We start from the raw sequence: 22,268 nt of genomic DNA on the forward strand, positions 1-22,268 counted from the left end.
TATTTATATATTTGTAATAACTAGAGATTCTTATGTTCATTTGTCAGGGACAGGGGTGACAAAGTAAGTGCTAGCTGCCTGGTCCCTAAAGAAACAACAGGGACTGAAAATTTCAAAAGAAGTAAAATATTTTCTGACATGAAGCATAATTTACATTTTCCACGTTAGAGATGGCTTTCCCTTTTTAAATAAGATTCTGACTTGGGAATTGTGTAGAATAAAGTCATGTTGTCGCCGCCAGTTTTTTTTTTAATTGTGTGAATCCCATTCTCCTAATCCTAAAATCCCCTTTTTAGCATCCATATTCAATTAAACTGTAACATGTTAGCTATTACTGGACCTATGATATTTTTGCCTTGTTGTTGAGTTGTAATTGCATTAACTACTTTAAAAAGATTTCATGATCAAAGTTTTTGGCAATATTGCATATAGTTTTGAAAAGAAGTAAGTATACAAAATTCTGCAAATACTGATTCTTTCTCCTCTTCATTATATAAAAATACCATAATTTTTCTTCTTTATACCTTAAAATTAAATCATAAAAGTAGAAAAAGGCAGAAAAGCAAATCTGATTTACTGTCTGATTTCAACTGAAGAGTACTGAGTCCATTAACTATCATGGACATTTAGTCTCAAGTAGTACCTAGAAAGGGCATGTCATGAGCTTTAACTTCTTTTATACGTTTGAATTTTTAAAAATTATTTTGGTACATATATTCATTAGCTCATTTTTAACATGAATGTGCTTTTTGACATGGAGGACTAGTATCTGTCTAGTATCTTATAATCAATTAGTAAAAGCCCAGTATAGAAAGTAGCTCATGCAGTCTTCTGTGTTCAGCAGTTTCAGAACTGGTTTAATAAAAAAATCACCTTAAAGGTTTGGTTTTAATTTCCTAAGAAAGTCATGTGTACTCAAGTACTATACAGCTGAGGTCCTCTAGTGTCACAGATGAATATGGCATCAGTTTTTAAGATTCTGCGAATTGTGTGCATATATGAGAGACAGAGACACAGAGAGTAAGAACAAGAGAAGAGAGGTTACTTTAACATTGACTTGTAGAGCCAAATAAGCTCAGAAAGCTCGGTTTGTATTTTTTTAATCCCAAGGAAAGTTTTTCTTTATTTTTAAGGGGGAAGGGTTTGCTTTCTTCTTATATTCATATTTCAATGTAATTTTGCTTTTACTTAAAATCCTTACCTCTTTGACTACTGATAGGTTACACAAATAAAATTTGTTTTAAAGTTTGGGATTTTGCCATTTATACAGTTGGTTTATTTTTGAAGATGCTTATGAAAACTCTGTTTATCCCACATTGTGCTTGTTTTACACATTCCCTGTTTGCTTAAGACTGACTAAAAAGGCATTTTAGTATGGGAGAAACTATTGATATTAGATAAAGAGCAATAGCTTACAGGTCAGTTTAAATAGCATTCTTTATAAATAGTAACCATCACTCCTTCCTTTTTACATACATCATGGGGAATGTCAGTTTATTGCTTTACTTAAAATATGACTGACAACCAGGGATTGGATTATCAGATATTTGAGGAGGAAAAAAGTTTGAGAAAAACAGTCTGGGATGAGGGCAGAGAGAGGAACTCATCCATCACAGAAGAAATGAAGATAATACTCTTTGTTGTTTCCGGAATTAAAAGAATTATAACTATCCTCAGAGAGACTCAAAACAATGATGTATCTATAACCAAAGAACAGTATTATTGAAAAGGAACAACTAGTGTACAGGAGAGAGATCCTGGAAATTAATAGTCTCGATTAATACTCTCTCCTCTCTCTCTCCTTCTCTCCCTCTTTCTCTTTCTCTCTTTCCATATATATATGTGTGTGTGTGTGTGTGTGTGTATAACGATACTATATATAGTATATAACTATACTGTATATGCTATATATAGTATATATATAACTATGCTATATATATACTATGCTATATATACTATACTACATATATACACACTAGTTATATGTATATATCTCCCTCACCTTCTTTCTCACACATACACTTCACAGAAGAGAGATCCAACTTACTTAAAGATAGAGAAAATAATCAAAGACATAACAAGTCAGTTTTCCTTGTTAATGTTTCTGAATCATGTGAGTCTCCAGATTACAGGAGCATGCCTTACGCTGACTAGCACAAATGTGCCCACATCTTAGATATATTTGGCTGAAATTTTATAACTCTAAGTATAAAGTAAAAAAGAATCCCCAAAGCTTTCAGGAAGGAATAACAGGCTATCTACAACAAAATTGGAATCAGACTATCTTGCTAACACAGGACTTCTCACCAATGATAAAGAATGCCATAAGACAATGGAGGAATTCTTTCCAAGTTTAAAGGCAAGAATTAGTAAGACATTTTCAGATATGCCATGCTTTAAAATGTCCTACTCTTGCTCCCTGTAAGAAACAACTTCTCAAGAATGTATTCTAACTGAACAAAAAAGAAATAAAATACAGGTAGAAAAAATTATGGTAACTGATAGTCATCTTCATGGATAGTTATCTTTATAAAGTTATAGTATCCATTAAATCCTGATGACTGAGACATTTTCTCTCGAGAGCTAGGGTTTAAGTGGCCTAGTTTTATGTCTCTTCCTCTGCTTAGTTCCACACTGAGTATTTATTAATCATAGTGTGGCAATGTGCCAATCACTTCCCATCTTTCTTAGAGTAAGAGCCAAAGGCCTTACAATGGCCTAAAATGCCTTGCATAACCTGACTCCTCGGTATCTGTCTGAGCTTACCTCCTACCGCTTTATCCTTTGCTCCTTCTCCCACATGCACTGTGGCCTCGTTGCACTTCTTGAGCTGCTGAGCATTCAGGCTTTGGTTGCTGTGCCCTCTGCCTGAATCGTACATTTTCCAGAGAGCTACATGTCTCTCTCACTTTCTTTAGATTTCTACATCAGTGTCGTCTTCTCGGTGAGGCCTTCCACAACCGCACTGTGTCTTCCCTACTAAATTTTTTTCATTGGCACTTAATCACTATATGTCATATTATCTATTTGCTTGTTTATTTGTTTAGCCTTCAGGAAAGGAGTGTAGGTTTCTTTTATCCAACTTACAAACTTTTGATATGTAAAAATATTATAACTAATAAAATAAGGAGTTTGGGAAGGAAAATGGAAAAGTTGTAAAAATACGTTAACTATATCATCTTGCATGGCGAAGAGTTAATTATAGGATTAATAAAATGAAAGTCTAACCACCAGAAGAATTGAAAACAAAAACTGCTAAGGATAATTACCTCAGGTAAGTCAGACTGCCATGAGAAGGAATAGGGAGATTTTAGCTTTTATTTATGGTTGTTTCTAATGGCTTCAATTTAGCGGAGGGAGTCAGATTGCAACAATTATTTTTTTTTAAATTATATTCAACTCATTATTTTTTAAAGTCAAGTTTATTGAGGTATCATTTACATATCTTAAAAAATGTTTCCTTTTTAGTATATAGTTTAATATTAGAGTTTGATAAAGAAAGTCATGTAACCATCATCAAAATCAAGAATAAAAGTTTCATCACCCCATAACCTTTTCTCACACTATTGTAGTCCACCCATCCCCTACCCAAGTGCATGGCAGTCTGTTGTTATTATTAATATTATTGCATCCTTTTACTTTTAACCTGCTTTTTATTTAACGTGAGAGTCTCATAGACTGAGTGTAGTTGTTTTAATTTTTATCAAATCTGAAAATCTTCATTAATTTTAATTGATGAGTTTAGACCATTTGCATTTAATAAAATTATTGATATATCTGGGTTAAAAATCCATTAGTTGTTTTCTATTTGTTCTTTTTTCATTTTACTCTCCCTGCTTACGGATTACTTTTTTATGATTCCATTTTATCCCTACTATTTGGTTTGTTGTTTATAGCTCTTTTAAAAATTACTTTTAGTGGTTACCTGAATTTACTGCTTAATGCAATTTTTAAACATAAAATAGAAAATAAATCTATACCAAAATATTAATATTGGTGGTTTAAAGGGTTTGGGTTTGAATTAGTTTCTCCTACTTTTCTGTATGTTATTTCTAACTTCCTACAAGAATAGTTTTGATTTAAAAAAAAATAAGATGGTGAGAGAGAGAGAAGCGAAAAAGAGACAGAATCAGATGTGTGGAGGATGGCTTAGAGAGGATAGGGGAAGAGCTAAAGAGAAATGTTTAAATAAATTGCCAGAGGTTGCTTTATGATTGATATGGAAAATAAGCTAATGTCTACATACCATAAAATATATCATAGCTATTTTTCAGGGGCTTCTGTATTTTGTCTTGAGCAGAATAGATGCTTTTCATTGAGTTAGTTTTCCTGTATGTCTGAAACTTGCCTGATAATTTGGCAAAACCAAATCTGCCGTGGGTCAGTTGCACTTCACTATATTGATAAATAAGACACACCACCAAAATTAAAGTCCTTTCTTGGAAAGAACAAATATAGCTATTAGAGTAGCCTTTAGAAAACTGTACAATCTTTGTCAGATCGATTCTGTTATAATCAGAAAATCTAAAATATGTATAAGTGGATATTTTAGAAAATATACAGATTTCTGTTTTCTCTGAATGAAGAACAATAAATATATCTCTTTGAATGTTTTGAATGTTTTACTCTTTAAAACAGGTTCTATATCTGCTTTGTGATTGATCTTTGACGTTTTGTTTTCTTTGTAGCCATTCAAAAGTTTTGTGCATAGCATTTGAGGTACTTCAAGGCTTGCAGTATATGAACAAACATGGTATAGTACACCGGGCGCTGTCTCTTCATAATATCTTGTTGGACCGAAAGGTAATTGTCAAATAATGTAATAATGTCCTACTCAGTCAGAAGAAACATAAAATAAGAATATGTTTTCAGGATATTCTTAATGAAAAGACTATATGAAAGTGATATAATTATGTTTGTTGATAATCCAACAATCTTAACATTATTGGAATCTATATATCTTTCACATGGATTATTTTTTCCCCAAGACTTATTTTCTAAGTTCATGTGGTGTTTTTTTCCTTCATTCTTTTTTTCTAAGGATCTAAAGGATTTGCACTGTGGCGTTCCAGCCTATCCCTGCTCTGAATTTTCTTGCGTTTTAAGACAGCTGCTCTATTTAAATAGATTGGTATTCTCATAAGTGCAACTACACTATGTTTTCTCCTCTTTATTTTTCTTCTTTCCTTGTCCATTTATCTTCTTATTTACCATCTGTTCATCCCTAGCTCCCTTTTCTATTAGAGTGTCTCTTCTCTGTTTGGAAATCTTATGGGGATTGATAAGAAACTAGTAAGCCCTTCTAAGAGAATTATGGATAGCAAGGTAGTATATTTTCAGAAATAATCATAATTTCATTATTTTGCATAAGCATATAAAAACAGCTCTGGGGAGATTTCTTCATGAGCGTTATTTTCTATATTAGTAGGATTATCCTTGTTGTCTGATTCTTTTCCCAAAATTCAGTACAGTTACCCTATGATGTTAAAAAATCACAAAAGAGAAAATGGTGCTCATTATTTCAGACTTACGACAGTAAAGAATCATTGCCATGACCAATCTATTTTTTAAAGTTATAGGTAATATAAGAAAAGATATAACAGAACTTCTAGAAATGAAAGAGTAATTTAGGGAATCCCAAAATGTAGTGGAAGCTTTAACAAAAGACTAGACCAAGCAGAAGAAAGGATTTTAGAGCTTGAAGACCAGACTTTCTAGTTAACCCAGTCAGTCAAAAAATGTAGAAAAAGAATCAAGACTAATGAACAGTCTCTCCAAGAAATATGGCATTATGTAAAGTGAATGAATACAAGAATCATAGGTATCCCTCTTTTCATTTGGGTAGATACGCAGAAGTGGGATTGCTAAATGGTAGGTCTACTTTTAGTTCTTTGAGGAATCTCTATTCTGTTTTCCATGGAAGTTGTACTAGTTTACATTCCCACCAACACAAGTGCACAAGTGTTCCCTTTTCACTACATCCATGTGTGTGTCTGTGTATGTGTGTGTATATATGTGTGTGTGTGTGTGTATACACACCGCACACACAGCATGGAGCACTACTCAGTTATAAAAAGGAATGAAATATAATGTCTTTTGCAGCAAGTTGGGTGGAACTAGAGACCATTATCCTAAGTGAAGTATCTCAGGAATAGAGAACCAGATAACACATGTTCCCACTTATAAGTGGGTGCCAAATGAGGGATATATGTGGTCATAAAGTGGTGTAATGGACACTGAAAACTAAGAAGGGCAGAGGGTGGGAGGGGGTGAGGGATTAAAACTCACCTGTCAGGTACAGTGTACACTACTCTGGGGATGGCTACATTGAAAGCCCTGACTTCAGCATCACACAATTGGTAGATGTCTCAAAAAATACTTGTGTTCTCTAAATCTATTAAAATTAAAAAACGAGAACTTCATACTTATGATAATTGTTTTCAAACAATATAAAAATTATTGGAAGTCTAGAGGGTTCACCAAAGTCTTGATGATTTTGGACCCTTCTTTTTAAGAACTCTCTTGTCACAGTTAAATTATCACATTATGAATGGACTTGCAACTCCCTGAAAAAAAAATTCTTCTGTGAAATTACCACAAAGCGTTCTAACTATGGATTCAAGACAAATGAGAACCTTTTCCTTTTTCGCTTGGTCAAAAAGCCTAGTACATGGTAGAAACAGCAAAAATTTTTAAGAAAAATGTGATTTGACATTCTGAAATGTATATATATGCACACATATGTGTATACATATATGATAAGTATAAAGCAGACAGTATTGGTAGATAGTTATGAGTAAATTTAATGGTATTTTATAAAATTTTAATAGTGCTTATTAATTTCAAAAATATTTCAATAAAATAGTGTTATATAGTGGTTGTCTTCCTTATAAACTGTATAATGATGATTTTTCATCCCAGTTATACTAAAATATTTCATAGTGATTTTTCTTCTTTACTATTACAGGGACATATTAAATTGGCTAAATTTGGACTTTATCACATGACGGCTCATGGTGATGATGTTGATTTCCCTATAGGGTAAGGATATGTTTTCTTCTGTTTTCAGTTCTGTATTAAATGTTATAATCTTTGATAATATGTATATTTTGTTAGTAATAACTTTGATCATGCTTTTTGACATGAAAACAGGTTTTTTTATTAATACATCTTCATTTTCCATATACTTTTTTAGAGTGGACAGTTTTTCTCTAGCATCCTAAAGATCCCTGCTGTTGATCATTCATTGAATTGACAAAGAGGCTAACAGATTATTTACCTTCTTTACCTTATAATACTTCCTGATTAGTTGGATTTCATTCAGAATTAAATAAGTTTAAGGCAAGAAGGCTGACCAGATTCTCAATTAATGATAATGTGTGTGCATCACAAGACTGAAAAATATTACTCTTAAACATTATTTTCAGTTTAATGTTTTATGTTTCTCTTTTCTCTAAGATCTGATGGTATATTAAGATTCAAGTTGAGTCATTGTGGATATTAGAGGTAATGAGATAAATTCCATACTTGGAAATCTATGTTTAAGTTCAAAGAGGTTTATTTAATCACGTCTGATATGGAATTCCAGATGTATGTTGCCCTCCAAGAAAGAAATGGAAGTTTATTTCTTGCCATACTCAAGTAGATATTTTGATATCGATTTTTGCATTATAGTTATTGTGTGATTGTTTTTAAACATTTTCATAATATAGTTCTTTTCTTTTTTGATTATCTAAATTGACATTGTTTTAGATACTCTCTTAATTACAAAAATAGTACAAATAATTTATTTTTATTTTTATTTTTTTTTTATTATTTCAACGTATGGTGGGGGTACAAAAGTTTAGGTTACATATATTGCCCTTGCCTCCCCCAAAGTCAGAGCTTCAAATGTGTCCATCCCCTAGACAGTGCATATCGCACTTATTATATATGTATACACCCATCCCCTCCCCCCCGCCCCCCACATCTGCCCGACACCCGATCAGTGTTATTCCTAAATGTGCTCTTAGGTGATGATCAGTGAAACCAATTTGATGGTGAGTACATGTGGTCCTTATTTTTCCATTCTTAGGATACTTAGTAGAATGGGTTCCAGCTCTATCCAGGAAAATACAAGAGGTACTAGATCACCATTGTTTTTTGTGGCTGAGTAGAACTCCATGGTATACATATACCACATTTTATTAATCCACTCATGTATTGATGGGCACTTGGGTTGTTTCTACATTTTTGCAATTGTGACTTGTGCTGCTGTAAACATTCGGGTGCAGATGTCTTGCAAAGAATTTCTGTATGTTCCTCATCAGATTCTCCAGATGTTAGTATTTCTCTACATTTGCTTTCTCTCTTTTTTCTCTGACATGTATGTGTGGATTTGTATAATAATTATTTTTGGAATCGTTTAAGAGTAATTAGTGAACAATAATGGTCCTTTACCCCTAAATACTTCAGTTTGTATTCTCTAATATAATTTTCTTAGACTTTTCTTAGATAATCTCAGAACAATTTTTGAAACAAGGCAACTGCACTTGATACAGTATTACTATCTAACCTAGAGACCTTAATCATATTTTGTAAATTGTACTGTGGTGGGTTTTGATAATAGCCATTTGTGTTTTGCTCTTTGGGCTTCCTAAAATCAGTTCTATCACACTATTACTGACAATTGTGATACGGGGTCATGGAGTGTGTTTTTGAATCATAATATTGCTTAAATATGTAATTAGATGTTTGAAGAAAAGCCTCACATGTAAATGGCCCTTTTATCTTTATAACATAGATTATAGGTTTCTCACCTAAAATTTTTGTTAGTTAAGACAGCTAATAGTACTAGACTTTATTCAGCAAGGAAACATTTAGAGAACTTTCTCTTCTTCCTGTTGAATATACAAAAATAGGATAGGTTCCTGTCCTCAAGAAGCTCATTGTTCAATGGGAGAATTTTCTGTTTCGATGGCCAGCTTATTGAGGTACATAAATTCATAATCTTATAGTTTTCCATATTATAAGCTACCATCTTTTTCATAAGCATGGAAATGATATTTTGTAAAGATAGTTTATAATTTCTTATTTGTTCATAAAACCTCTTTTGAATAAAGTAAGTTTTTAGTCAGCCTCTAGCTGCTTTGTCACATGTAATAATTGCCTATAAAGTGACGTTTAAGTAACTGTAGTAAATGTGACTTCTGTTGCTGCTTCCTTTTTTGTAAATCAATTTGTGTAAGAGAGAACTCCAAAACATAATACAAACCAAAATTAAAATTTTTGACTTTTATTTAAAGGTGCTTTAAATATTATAATACAAGAAAAGAGGTGATTTTTCTTAAAGCATATCAAGCATTTTGAAGAACTACACTTGAATTTTTAAAAGCTTGGATAGAGGTGGTCTAGTGTTACCATTTGGTCTGGCTGGCTTTGAAGTCTTAGACCCAGAGGGGCTTACCAGAACATATCAAAGAGCAAAATGTGAAACATTAGCCAGGAAAAATAAAGCGATCAAACAGCTAAGGCATGAAAGAAAATATTTACACCAGAAGAAGCTTATGGTTGATACAAAAGACAAATATTAAGGAACAACAAAGTAAAATGTTACCATCTGTTTCCAAATATTGTAAAGAGTTCGAAATTGGGCATTTATTTCAGTTGGCCAGTAGCTTAATACCTTGTTAAAACATCAAACAGACGATGAAAGCTACTTATATTTACCTCATCAGCCATACTCACAGCAAGTCCTGGTAATTGTCTTTGAGTGTTAAAATGCTACGCCAAGGAAGCGAAGGTTATTGAAAGATGACCTTTACATTAAAGAACGATTCTTTTATTAATTTCTGTCTTTGATTAAAGGGAAACTAAAATTTTTGGAGTAAAGGTTACCTCTGTTCTTCTTTCAGAAGTTTCTAACATAACAATATACCTATAGTTTTGCTTGACTTTTCATTATGATTTTGAGGTTAGATGTGCTGGAAATCGGGAATAAAAATAAAGTTTGCCTTCTAGATAAACTGTGGAGGTGATAAAAGTACAGCATTGCACTTGTGTACATTTTTCAGTTTTATAAAACATCGTGATGTATTCACTAATATTTATAACAGTTTTGTGAGTTAGGCATTATTATTGCTATTTTGCAGATGAAGAAACCCAAATCACACGTAGCATATTTGGTGGGACCGAAATTAGAACACAAGTATTATAACATCAAGTCCAGTGGTGGTTTCACTGGACTTCAGATGTCTCTAGAGATTTCACACTGAGAAGAGCAGTGTGATCATCTGAGGGCAAAATAATATAAGGTAAACTTTTGTCTGAGACAGATACATGAACAAATTAAAAGAAAATATCGATCTCACTGCCATCATTCTATTTAAATGAAAAGACAGTTAAAAACCAAATTTACTCATTAGAAGCTGTTATATTTCCTAACTAAATTGACTTGTGTTTTACATGTAAATAAGAAGTCCTGGCAGTGATAGTGCAAGGAGGTGGCCGTAGGAAAAGATAGGAAGAGAAATAGAAGTGACATTTGAGTGCCTACTTTACATGTATTACACAGACATTGCACACGCTTAAATACATTTCAATTACAGTCATTATTGCAGGATGGTATAATTTAATCTAATTGAATTTAAAAATTCAGGTTATGGTGCCCTTGACTAAATCTGACAATAAATGCAGAAAGGGCATGCACATGTATAATAAGTAAGGCAGAATTCCCCTCATTTTTCATTTATCTTCTGAAACCGTTTTTATTTCTTTTATCATAAGGCAGTAAGATTCAAATTTAGCAATTGCCAGTATGTCTAATTCTTGTTTACAGTGTAACTTATAAATTCTTGTTTATAAGGTAGTCCTAACTGGCATTTTGATAGGAAATGTTTTTTTTTTTTTTTCCTCAGCAAAACTAGATCCTATATTTAAATTTTGTTGGTAGTTGCAGAGGGTTTCTAAAAATGAATAAGATACACTAGTACCCTCAGAGAGTTTTTTTTATTTAGATGAGCAGTTAAATTTTTGTCTGTGAAATATTATATAGTATATGAAACATAAAAACATATAGCTTCATATGTCATGTATAGTCTATCACATAAGATATAGAACAGGCAAAATGAGTATCTTATAGAATCTAATCATGTATGTTCATTTCCCTTGTACAGAAAAATATTAATATAAATCTTTTTTGAGAGACATAGAATACCTAAATAAATGTGGAGATACACCACGTTTATAGATTGTTAGGGTCAGTATCGGAAAGGGCTGGTTCTCCCCAGCCTGGTCTGTTTTCACTAAAAATTCCAACTGTGTGTGTGAAAGAGAGCTTGTCAAGATAGTTCTAAAATGTGTACAAGGAAGAACAAACATCTTAAAAGAGCTTCGACACTCCTGAAGAGAAATTAAAAGGTATGTGTGTGTTTCGAGGGCTTGTCCTAGCCGTTATCAGTATTTATTTACATAAAATATATTTAATAGAATATTGTTTAAAATAGCGTAATGGTACAGCATTAGGCAAATTGACCAGTGGAACGAAAGAGGGAGCCAAGAAACAAACCCACATGAATGTGGGACTTTGATTCGTGGTAGAGCTGGCCCTGCAAAGTAGCTGGGGGGAAAAGGTGTTTCAATAAGGGGAACAGGACTCAGTTAATCATCCATGTCGGAAAAAAGAGAAAGTTGTACCTTTATCTCACATCATATGAAACATCGATTCTAGATGGATCAAAAAACTTAAAAGACTAAACTATCGAACTTCAAGAAAATAACATCATTTTGACAAAATCACTAAGTATAAGGGGAAAAAAATCATTTGGAAGATGACAAACTTCTCACTTGGAAGATTACGCACTTCTCATTCGTGAACAGATACCATAAAGAGAAGGAAAAGTTTACAGAACCACAAAGTGGTAGAAAGTATTTCAAGACACAATTACTGAAAAAGGAATTAGTGCCTGGAATTATAAACTCTCTAAAAACGATAAGAAAAAGAAAAACTGTGCAGTAAAAGGTTGCCATAGAAGACCTGAGGCTGCTGTCCTGGGAGACTGAGTCCTGCTTTTGCAAGGTCTGCGCCTGGCCAGCACCGGGGAACTTGGATTTCAGGAATGTTCCCACGGATCCCTAACTGTAGGGGCTGGTCTGCCGTGCCTGGTCGCATAAACAGCGTGGTTTATGCCGAACATTTGCTTTTCTTCTTGAGGTCTTGAATCTCTGTACATGCCAGGCAGAGTGCCTAGGTGACCAGTCCCCAGTAAAAACCTTGGGCAGTGCGTTCTTAAGGGACCTCCCTGGCCAGAAACATCACACGTATGTTGCTGCATTTTTGTTGCTGGGGGCGGCGTGTGTTCTGTGTGATCCTGCTAGGAGGGAGAGAGCAGACAGACACCTGTGTATAGGTTCCTCAGTGCTCCCTGTGTGTCTGTTTCCCTCGTGATCCAGCTGTGTATCCTTGCTACGTCACTGTGATAAATCTTAGCTGTGCGGGCACCTACGCTAAGTCCCGTGAGTCCATCTAGTGAATCTCTAAACGTGGGGTTGGTCTTGGGAACCCCAGCACAACTAGAGAAATGAGCAAAAGCAGGCACCTCGCACAACGGCAAACCCAAGTGACTAACAGACGTATGAATATCTACCTCCATGGCGTTAATTTTCAAGGAAATGCAGAGTAAAACCACAATGACATATAGATTTCACCCACCAGATTATCCGGTTAAAAGGTCTGTCAAATATCAAGTGTTGGCGAAGCAGTAAGCACTGGGAACTGTCATCCACTGGCTGATGGGCACATGGGTTGGTATCACTCCCTTTGGAAAACATTTGGCAGAATGCTGTAAAGTTGAAAGTGCACGTATTCTGTGGCCTACACATCCAGTCCTAGGTTGTCACCCTTGGGAAGCTTTCACACGCATAATATTCTGTTCAACGTTATTGATCATCATAAAAAAACAGGAAACAACTTAAATGCCACTGACATCTGAATGGATAAATAAATTATGACATGTTCATAAAATAGAAGTAAAAATTAATGGCATACAGCTCCATGCAACAAGATAGATGACATTTTCAAATAAATAATGTTGATTGAAAAAGCAAAATAGAGTCAGCCTTATTCCTGTATTTTATGAAGTTCAGGAATATGCTTGACTAAACAATACATTTTTTAGAGATATAAGCATATGGTAAAACTGTAAAGAAATGCAAGGACATGATAAACACAGAAATTCCAGATGTCTTTTCCTTTTGTGGGATAGGAATGGAAATAGAATCAGGGAGAAGCAGAAAGGGACTTTTAGTCATAATCTGATGTCTTTTGCTTAAACTGCTTCTTGGTACATGAGTGTTCACTGAAGCTTTATTGTTTATACCTTACTGATATTTAATAGGCTGTCTTTTGTATTTTTCAATATTTGCTAAAACAAGTTTTCAAAACACACTGGTGAGGGTGTGAGGAAATAAGCACCTTCACATGTTGCTTGTGAGAATATAAATTGGTGCAGCCTCTCCAGCAGGCCAGTGATGTGATACATCAAATTTTCAAATGCACATGTCGTACGACCTTACGGCGCCATGTCTAAGAGTTTATCTGTCATCTATACGTTTATTTGTGGGAAATGGAATCTTTATAATGTATTCATTTCATTATTATTTGTAATAGCAAGAGAATAGAACTTCCAAACTGTCCTTTATCAGAGTCTGGCTAAATAAATTAAGTGTATCAATACAATGAAATTATTGGCAGTTTCGAAAAAGGATGCAGAAACTCTATATTTAGTTTTTTAAAGAATGATCTCTAAAATATACTTTAAATGGGAAAAAAAGGTATATAGCAAGGTATATAATAGTATTCTACCGTGTGGGGCAGAGGTAATGGGTGGACAGGTTTATATATACGTAAATATGTGCGGGTGACAGGCGCAGAGATAGGGGAGAGTCTTTTCAGTCTGTATTTTTATAACTTTGACATTCCTACTCAAAATAATAAATACTGTTTTTAAAGATAAAATGTACTTTAAATGATGATTTAGTATTAAGAGAAGATAGGCAATGAGGAGCAAGGAAACATACCCGGAAACCTAGAGGACTGCAAGAAAGACAACATGTCAGAAACAGGAAAGCAGAGAAAAGAACGAACTGCAGACAGACATGACGGTTTTATTTTATTTTATTTTATTTTATTTTTGAGACACAGTCTCACTCTGTTGCCCGGGCTAGAGTGCCGTGGTGTCAGCCTAGCTCACAGCAACCTCAAACTTCTGGGCTCAAGTGATCCTCCTGCCTCAGCCTCCCGAGTAGCTGGGACTACAGGCATGCGCCACCATGCCAGGCTCATTTTTTCTATATATTTTTAGCTGTCCAGATCATTTCTTTCTATTTTTAATAGAAACGGGGTCTTGCTCTTGCTCAGGCTGGTCTCGAACTCCTGACCTCAAACGATCCTCCCACCTCAGCCTCCCAGAGTGCTAGGATCACAGGTGTGAGCCACCGCGCCTGGCCAGACATGACGGTTTTAAAACTATTAGAGACTCGTGTGTATTTACTCTTGATTCCTGGAGGCCTCTCTGTTGCGATGATTAGTTTACAATTCTTCCTAGCAACGGTTGTAATTTACTTGCATGGGACTTTTACATAGATCTTCCCACACCGATAGTAAAAGTGTACTGTTGCAATTATTCATTATTTTAATACATCATTTGTAGGTACCCGTCATACTTGGCACCTGAGGTAATTGCACAAGGAATTTCCAAAGCCACGGATCATGTGCCCAGTGAAAAGCCATTGCCTTCTGGCCCAAAATCGGATGTGTGGTCTCTTGGAATTATTTTATTTGAGCTCTGTGTGGTATGTATAAAGAAATACTAAAGTAATAGAAATTGTGTGTTCATTGGAATAATCCTTTTGAGAGGAAAGTTATTTAGTAATACTAGGTTTTGCTGTGCAAATTGATCAGATATGAGAAGAAAAGGCTTAATTCTCAATTTGACTTTTTAGAAACTCCCGTTTGATAATTAATTTGCATATTTTTTGGTAAATTTAAGTTTTACTAAATGTATATTATTTTGGTATCTCTAGAAACGTTTACATTTACACTTTTACTGCTTATCCTTTTTTATATGTTCTTGGCCTCTTTCCCTTCTGGTGTTCATTTTTCCTTAAATACCGTCTTTTCTCCTATTATGTTCCCTGTAAGGCTCAATTTGTATGTTGGCTTCCGATGAGACCTTCCCCAGATATCCCCTGTCTTTGTTTGGAGGGTAAAAGACTAAGCTGCTTTTAAAAACAAAAAGTGTTAAGAATCCAGTAACTTACAGAGCATAGGTGTTTTTCTTCTCCTTCACATAGCAGCCCAGAGCAGGCGGGGTGAGCTCTGCTCTCCAACGTCCTGCAGAAACCGCGGCGGTCACGGATGGGTCCACCGTCTCAACACCGGCCTCCAAAGTTGCTCTCTTCATCACTTTTTCTTGCTAGAAGGGGAGGGGTGAGTTCAGGATAACTGTCTTTAAGAAGATGATCTCAGAGGCTGGGCGCGGTGGCTCACGCCTGTGATCCTAGCACTCTGGGAGGCTGAGGCGGGTGGATCGCTCAAGGTCAGGAGTTCGAGACCAGCCTGAGCAAGAGTGAGACCCTGTCTCTACTAAAAATAGAAAGAAATGATCTGGACAGCTAAAACATATATAGGAAAAAATTAGCCGGGCATGGTGGCACATGCCTGTAGTCCCAGCTACTCAGGAGGCTGAGGCAGGAGGATCGCTTGAGCCCAGGAGTTTGAGGTTGCTGTGAGCTAGGCTGACGCCACGGCACTCTAGCCCAGGCAACAGAGTGAGACTCTGTCTCAAAAAAAAAAAAAAAAAAAAAAAAAAAGAAGATGATCTCTGCCCTCTTCACTAGTTGACAGTTTTACTCTAGGTACAAGGGAGAATAGGAAATACAATCTTTAGCTGGATATCTAAATATTGAGAAAAAAGAGGAACATGGGTTTGGAGGGAAAACTAACAATCTATTGATCTTCCAAATACCTACCAGTATTGGATGCTCTCTCTCCTCTCCTTGTTTTGCTATGGCATTTATCACATTTGTCTACTTTACTTGGACTATGAGATTTTTGAGGCAGAAATTTTGATTATTCATCTATTTTTTTCTGTCTTCCAAGGCATTTTCAAAACGTGAAAATATGAACTCATTTATCTTTAACATCTCTAAGAATTATGTTTACATTTTCTTCATTTTGCATATTTAAGAACTAATTCAATAGCAAAGGTATTGAACATAATAGTTAAGAGATAAGCTTCTATAGTCAGAGAGAACTGAGTTTGAATTCTGATGCTGCAAAATATAGCTGTGTGACTTTGGGTGATCAACCTAACTTCCCAAGACTTGGATTCCACTTCTGTAAATAATAATGGTATCTCGTAATATATTATGAAGTTGGGAAAACTAAATGAAATAATGTATATAAAGTACTTAATACAAAGTATTACATAGCAAATAGTCTATTAGTGTTAGCTTTTATTATTCATAATAAAATAATCATAACGTGGTAGCTTATATATTGACATTGATTTATTTCTAAGGGAAAATACCAGATTCTGATTCTTTACTTTCCTACTTTTTGGTGGTATGAAACAATAGTAAATTTCATTTTTCTCTAAAATCACAGATTAAATGAAAAATTTTATTGGAATGTTAAGTATATATAAATGTAAATGTGACATAAATGGTTTTTCTTTTTTATTACCATCACATGTATCTAAACTCTTTAGGAATGATCTGGGTACATCTTACGAGTAATTCAGTTCTGCAAATACTGATGAGTATTTACTGTGTGTATGACATCAAGACAAATGTAACAAGGAATGAAGTTTGAAAAAGACACGCTATCAGCCAGGCTTGGTGGCTCATGCCTGTAATCCCAGCACTCTGGGAGGCCAAGGCAGGAGGATCGCTTGAGGTCAGGAGTTTGAGACCAGCCTGAGCAAGAATGAGACCCCGTCTCTACTAAAAATAGAAAAAATTAGCTGGGTGTGGTGGCACATGCCTGTAGTCCCAGCGACTTAGGAGGCTGAGGCAGGAGGATCGCTTGAGCCCAGGAGTTTGAGGTTGCTGTGAGCTAGGCTGACGCCACGGCACTCTAGCCCGGGCAACAGAGTGAGACTCTGTCTCAAAAATTTGAGTAGTTTGCCCAGTTATGTGACTGTTTGGTTATAGAAGAGTCAGCTTGGCACATAATCATTGTCCAAATCATAATTGTTGAAAGTGTAAGTGTTTGACTCCAGACTCCATACCGGGGAGCCTCCCGAGGCTGACTATCAAGGAAACAATTATAATGTGTGTGTCTTTAAAACATATGCCAGATGCTATCGGAGCACAAAGGATGGCTGCGTGAACTTACTGTGGGAGGAGAGAGGAGTGTCATGGAGAACATTCTAAACTGCCACCTAAATTACAACATATAAATAAGAATTAGTTGGGTCAATGAAAAGGTACTATGAATCTTCCCAGGAGGTGTGTTGGTCTCTTCATAAATAATACTCCTGGTGGCCTGGAATACCTCTAGACATCCGGGTATGTGTGAGCCTCAAAAGTGAACAGCGCTTGAGATCAAACTAAAACATAACGATCCTTAGGTATATGAAATATTTAAATGTTAAATATTATGTAACACTTTTTAAAATGTTCATTCACCAGTAATATTTTTTAGTGGAGCTCACTTTAAAAATCCAATAAAACCTCTGGAGGGTAAATGGAGATGCTGGGTAAAATCAGTTTGAGCTATGAGGGCGAAAAAGACCTCCTTGGAAAAAAGATGAAAATATTAATGAGAATTTCTTTTTTCATTTTATTTAGGGAAGGAAATTATTCCAGAGCTTGGATATTTCTGAAAGACTAAAATTTGTGCTTACTTTGGGTAAGTGTCATGCAACTGATTATCTGCCAACTATAAACGTAATCTTTAGTAACTATTAGTAATATGCACATTGAATATGTGTTCTGAAATAGTGAATACGCTTTAAGTTTCTAAATTTAAGAAAAAGTGTGTACAACAACTTATAAAGAAGGTTTATTTTTCGTTATAACAGGCTCATATTTTTTTCATGTATATAGATGCAAACATTTGTAATTCAAATTAATAAAAATTTGTATAATCTACTTTAAAGTGGCATAAGTCTAAGCATTTGTGGTAATAAAGGAGAGAAAAAGGTGATAGAGCACTTCATGTGAAAGATTAGTATCCAGGCTAAGAGGGTTTACAAATAAGAATATGTGCATGAAAGTATTAATAAATATGAGATAATGAATTATAAGTAAAACTGCGTAAAATTTTATGAGATTTACCACACTTAATTACAAAGATTGATAATGCAGCTATTAATGAGTCTTGGAGATTCCGAAGTGTGGTCTGTAGACTAAACTTATACCTTAAATTCCCGTAGAAAGGTGTGTACATTCTCCAAACTGTATATAATTAAAATAAATTAATCTTGCAATTGTGAAAAGACAATAAAGCCTTCTTTAAAGTTTATACACACACACACTGTATGCACAGTCAGCCCTCGGTATGCACAGGGCGTTGTTCCAGGACACCCCTCCAGCCCCCACACGTTCCCAAATCCCCACATACTCACGTCCCACAGTCGGCCACGTGCAGCCACGTATACAAAAAGTAGGCCTGCTGTATACACAGGTTTCACATTGTGAATACTGTTTGGTTAAAAAAAAAATCCTCATATAAGTGGACCCACATAGTGCAAACCCATGGTGTTCAAAGGTCAACTCTGTGTGTGTGTGTGTGTGTGTGTGTGTGTGTGTGTAGATACCTACTGATAGGTATATCTATAAATAGATGGCTCTATCTATATATGGAAAGAATATCTTTACCTCTTTGAACAACTGCTTTATCTCATTTAAGTAGCTCTTTCAGTATCTGTAATTCCCTTAATATTCAGTGTTTGAGGTCTTTATTTTTATTAAACCATGTAAGGAAATTTAACAAAATCACGAGGTTTTTAGTATTTCCAGTTCCAAAACTGCATTACTCTTTTTAACAAATGTGGGTCAGAATTTGTTTCCCAGTTCGTCTGCTAGATGAGAAAAGCAGCGTTTATCACACAGTTTTTCTGTTTTATAGACTGCGTAGACGACACTGTAACTGTTCTGGCTGAAGAGCACGGTTGTCTAGACACCATAAAGGTTTGTCATTAACCTGTGTCTGTGTTTGTTTGTGCTGCCCTAACAAAATACCTAAGACTGGGTAATTTATAAGACGCAAAAATGTGTTTTCTCATAGTCCTGGAGCCCAGGACATCCGAGATCGAGGTGCCAGCGGGTTGGTTGTCTGGTGAGGGCTGCGTCCCCCTGAGGGCGGGGAACACTGTGTCTTCACCGGGCGAGCCGGGCGACTGCCGGTTCCTTCCTGAATTCTCTTCCCCATTCGGAAGGGAAGGGCCCACGTGACCGAATCACCTCCTGCACGTCCACCTCTTGGCACCGTCACATTGGCCCCTAAGTTTCAACACCTGCATTTGGGGGGAGACACGTTGAAGCTGAAACAGTCTGTTCATGAAAATGTGCTTATTTCGCACGCTTGGGATCCAATAGCAAGTATTTTAAAACCATGCTTATTTCTCTTTAGGTCTTTGCTTTTTCATAGAGTGACTGATATAAATTTGCATAAAATACAAATAAAAACTTAAAAAAAAATCAACTCTTCTAGAATAGCAAACATTTGAGTAAAATACGTTGCTAAAATGGGTCATTTTAGGCCATTATTTTCTCTCTTTATTTACCAGGAGCTTCCTGAAAACGTGATAGATCTTTTGAGGAAGTGCCTCACCTTTCATCCTTCTAAGAGGTTGGTACTATTAGTGGTTTGGGGAGTACATTGAAATCCTTTGTATATAAGCAGTTATTTTTTTTCTTATTTGTTATAACACTAATAGATTAAATATATTTGTATCTATAGTAGTACATGATTGACATAAGTATCGTAACTGTGAGTGATTTAAGGCTTTAATTTTTTGTTAAAAGAAAAAGTAGGCCGGGCACGGTGGCTCATGCCTGTAATCCCAGCACTCTGGGAGGCCGAGGCAGGAGGATCGCTTGAACCCAGGAGTTTGAGGTTGCTGTGAGCTAGGCTGACGCCACGGCACTCTAGCCCAGACAACAAAGTGAGACTCTGTCTAAAAAAAAAAAAAAAAAAGGAAAGAAAAAGAAAAAGTAATTAAAGTTGAACTATGGTTAGAAAGTTGGCATATACCAAAAGAAGTTACTAGTTCATTTCCTAGCTCCCAAGCAGAAAATCAGCTACACGTGTGGAAAGTAGATATTCCTAGATGCAATGATAATGTCAGAGAAATGAGAACAAAAGTTTGTTGGTGATACATATTATAGCAATGAGCTTAGATAAATGTTGAGGTAAATTAACAATTGCTGATGATAGAAAAGGATTTCTTAGAAGTTGTATCAGTTTACTTTCTTTTGTTGTTGTCGCTGTCTGTCATACAATTACTCCCAAACCCTTAAGTGTATAATGTTTGAAAATCATGTATTCTAATTTGTCTTTAGAAAAACAACTTTATCAAGACATGTTAGGAAGAGAGGAATAGTAGTTTTGGGTGAATATTTTACATTAAAGTAAAAGGATAAGAAGAAAGCCTAAAAGGTATTATTAGTTTACATATTTATTTTTTAATTGAGATATTCAGTAAAGCAGGTGCATGCTTGTCAGGGAAAAAGTATTATAAAAAATGCAAAAGCTCTTAAGGAACGATTTTTCGATAGATCATGAGGTATAGAAAGTACAAAAAAAGTTAAAAAAAAAAAAAATTTCAGTGTTTACCCACAGTCATTTGATTGTTATATAAAGGTATACATTTAGACACTGCAAAGGAGAGCGTTATTATTTTCTGTGCTAACGAGGTAGTTAAGACTTTCAACTATCCCTTGAATGTGTGCCAGTATTCTAGGAAAGTTTTTATGACGTTCATTCAGGCTCTGTGTTTTAAATGTGTCTCTCTAGGCCGACCCCGGATGAATTGCTGAAGGACAAAGTGTTCAGTGAAGTGTCACCTTCATACGCCCCCTTCACCAAACCCGCCGGCCTGTTCTCGTCTTCTCTGAGATGTGCAGATTTGACTCTGCCCGAGGACATCAGCCAGCTGTGCAAAGGTAACCGTGAACGAAACGTAGGCGACAACGTGAGCCTTGTTTTTCAAAAATGTTTCCTTATCCTAGTTTCAGTTGTGAGTTTATCAACAATATGTATCGCATAAGTGAGATTGTATGGATGATTAATTGAGCATTAAGAGATGATTCAGGAATTGATTAAAATATAGCTGACCTAATGTTTTAATCCTTTAATTTGCTGATATAGTCCATATAATTTGCAAATGATCTCTAAAAATCCTATCATTGATAGGAAGGCCACACCATTATATTCTGCATGTTGAAGAGCATAACTATCAGCTTTTAGGTGTTCATTCTTGTGTGAAGATTACGGCTCTCAGAATATGTGGTTTAGTGACACGAGTGAGATATCGTGACGTACGTCATGGCAGAAAATGTTCACTGGACATGCTTCTTCAGTTGAGTATTTATTGAGTTCCTACTACGTGCCACACACTGCATCCTCCAAGTCCTGCCAGATGGGAAGGCAGACAAAGATTTAGTTACCTAATCCCTGTGACAAAGGAAGGTCAAGGTGAACACAGCAGAAGGAGTGCTTAATCCTGTCTGGGACGTCAAGAAAGACTTTTCAGAAGAGGTAGGAGACAGGAGAGACGGGACAGTGTGTGTTGGTGGCCCAATCAAGTGCATTTTTCTGCCCTTACTCCTTTCCCAATATAGAGGGTAAAAGTTCCAATTCTATATTTCTACTATAAAGGGTAAAAATTTCAGATTTTCCTTTTTCTGGCTTCCCTCGCTAGAGGAAGTAAGCTTGTGAACTAGAGAGTTGGCCAGTGGGGTCCGAATGAAAGTTTGAGCATGAGGATGTCTTCTAGGAAAAAAATTTCTTTCATGACAAGATAGGCGCTACCACAGCGGCTCACCATCTTCTTCTCTTCTGAATGCAGGAAATGGTCAGAGGGAGCCAAGTTCGGGTCCCCTAGCAGTCCTGTACCTGTGATTTAATTAAGACAGATGAATAAATGTCTTGATTGTACAAGCCACTCTAAGTAGGGTATTATTTTCAGCCGGGAGCATTCAAACCATCACAAAAATTAGAATCTGCCAGTCACGACATACCTGCCTGTAGAAGAAGGGAAGTGTCTAACTCCAGCCCA

General features: G+C 35.6%; 1 protein-coding gene across 2 annotated transcripts in view; it reads left to right on the plus strand.

The window, feature by feature from the left end:
• Positions 1 to 22,268, plus strand: part of TBCK (TBC1 domain containing kinase) — a 97,056-nt gene that overhangs the window by 20,247 nt on the left and 54,541 nt on the right. For both annotated transcript variants that reach the window (XM_069459202.1, XM_069459203.1), the window contains exons 4-10: positions 4,689 to 4,803; positions 6,968 to 7,041; positions 14,688 to 14,829; positions 17,833 to 17,893; positions 19,115 to 19,176; positions 19,776 to 19,837; positions 21,005 to 21,153. In XM_069459202.1, coding sequence (XP_069315303.1) covers positions 4,689 to 4,803; positions 6,968 to 7,041; positions 14,688 to 14,829; positions 17,833 to 17,893; positions 19,115 to 19,176; positions 19,776 to 19,837; positions 21,005 to 21,153 — 665 coding nt within the window. The remainder of the gene's footprint in view (positions 1 to 4,688; positions 4,804 to 6,967; positions 7,042 to 14,687; positions 14,830 to 17,832; positions 17,894 to 19,114; positions 19,177 to 19,775; positions 19,838 to 21,004; positions 21,154 to 22,268) is intronic.

This window comes from Eulemur rufifrons, chromosome 26, assembly GCF_041146395.1.
Source record: "Eulemur rufifrons isolate Redbay chromosome 26, OSU_ERuf_1, whole genome shotgun sequence".
Lineage (NCBI taxonomy): Eukaryota > Metazoa > Chordata > Mammalia > Primates > Lemuridae > Eulemur > Eulemur rufifrons.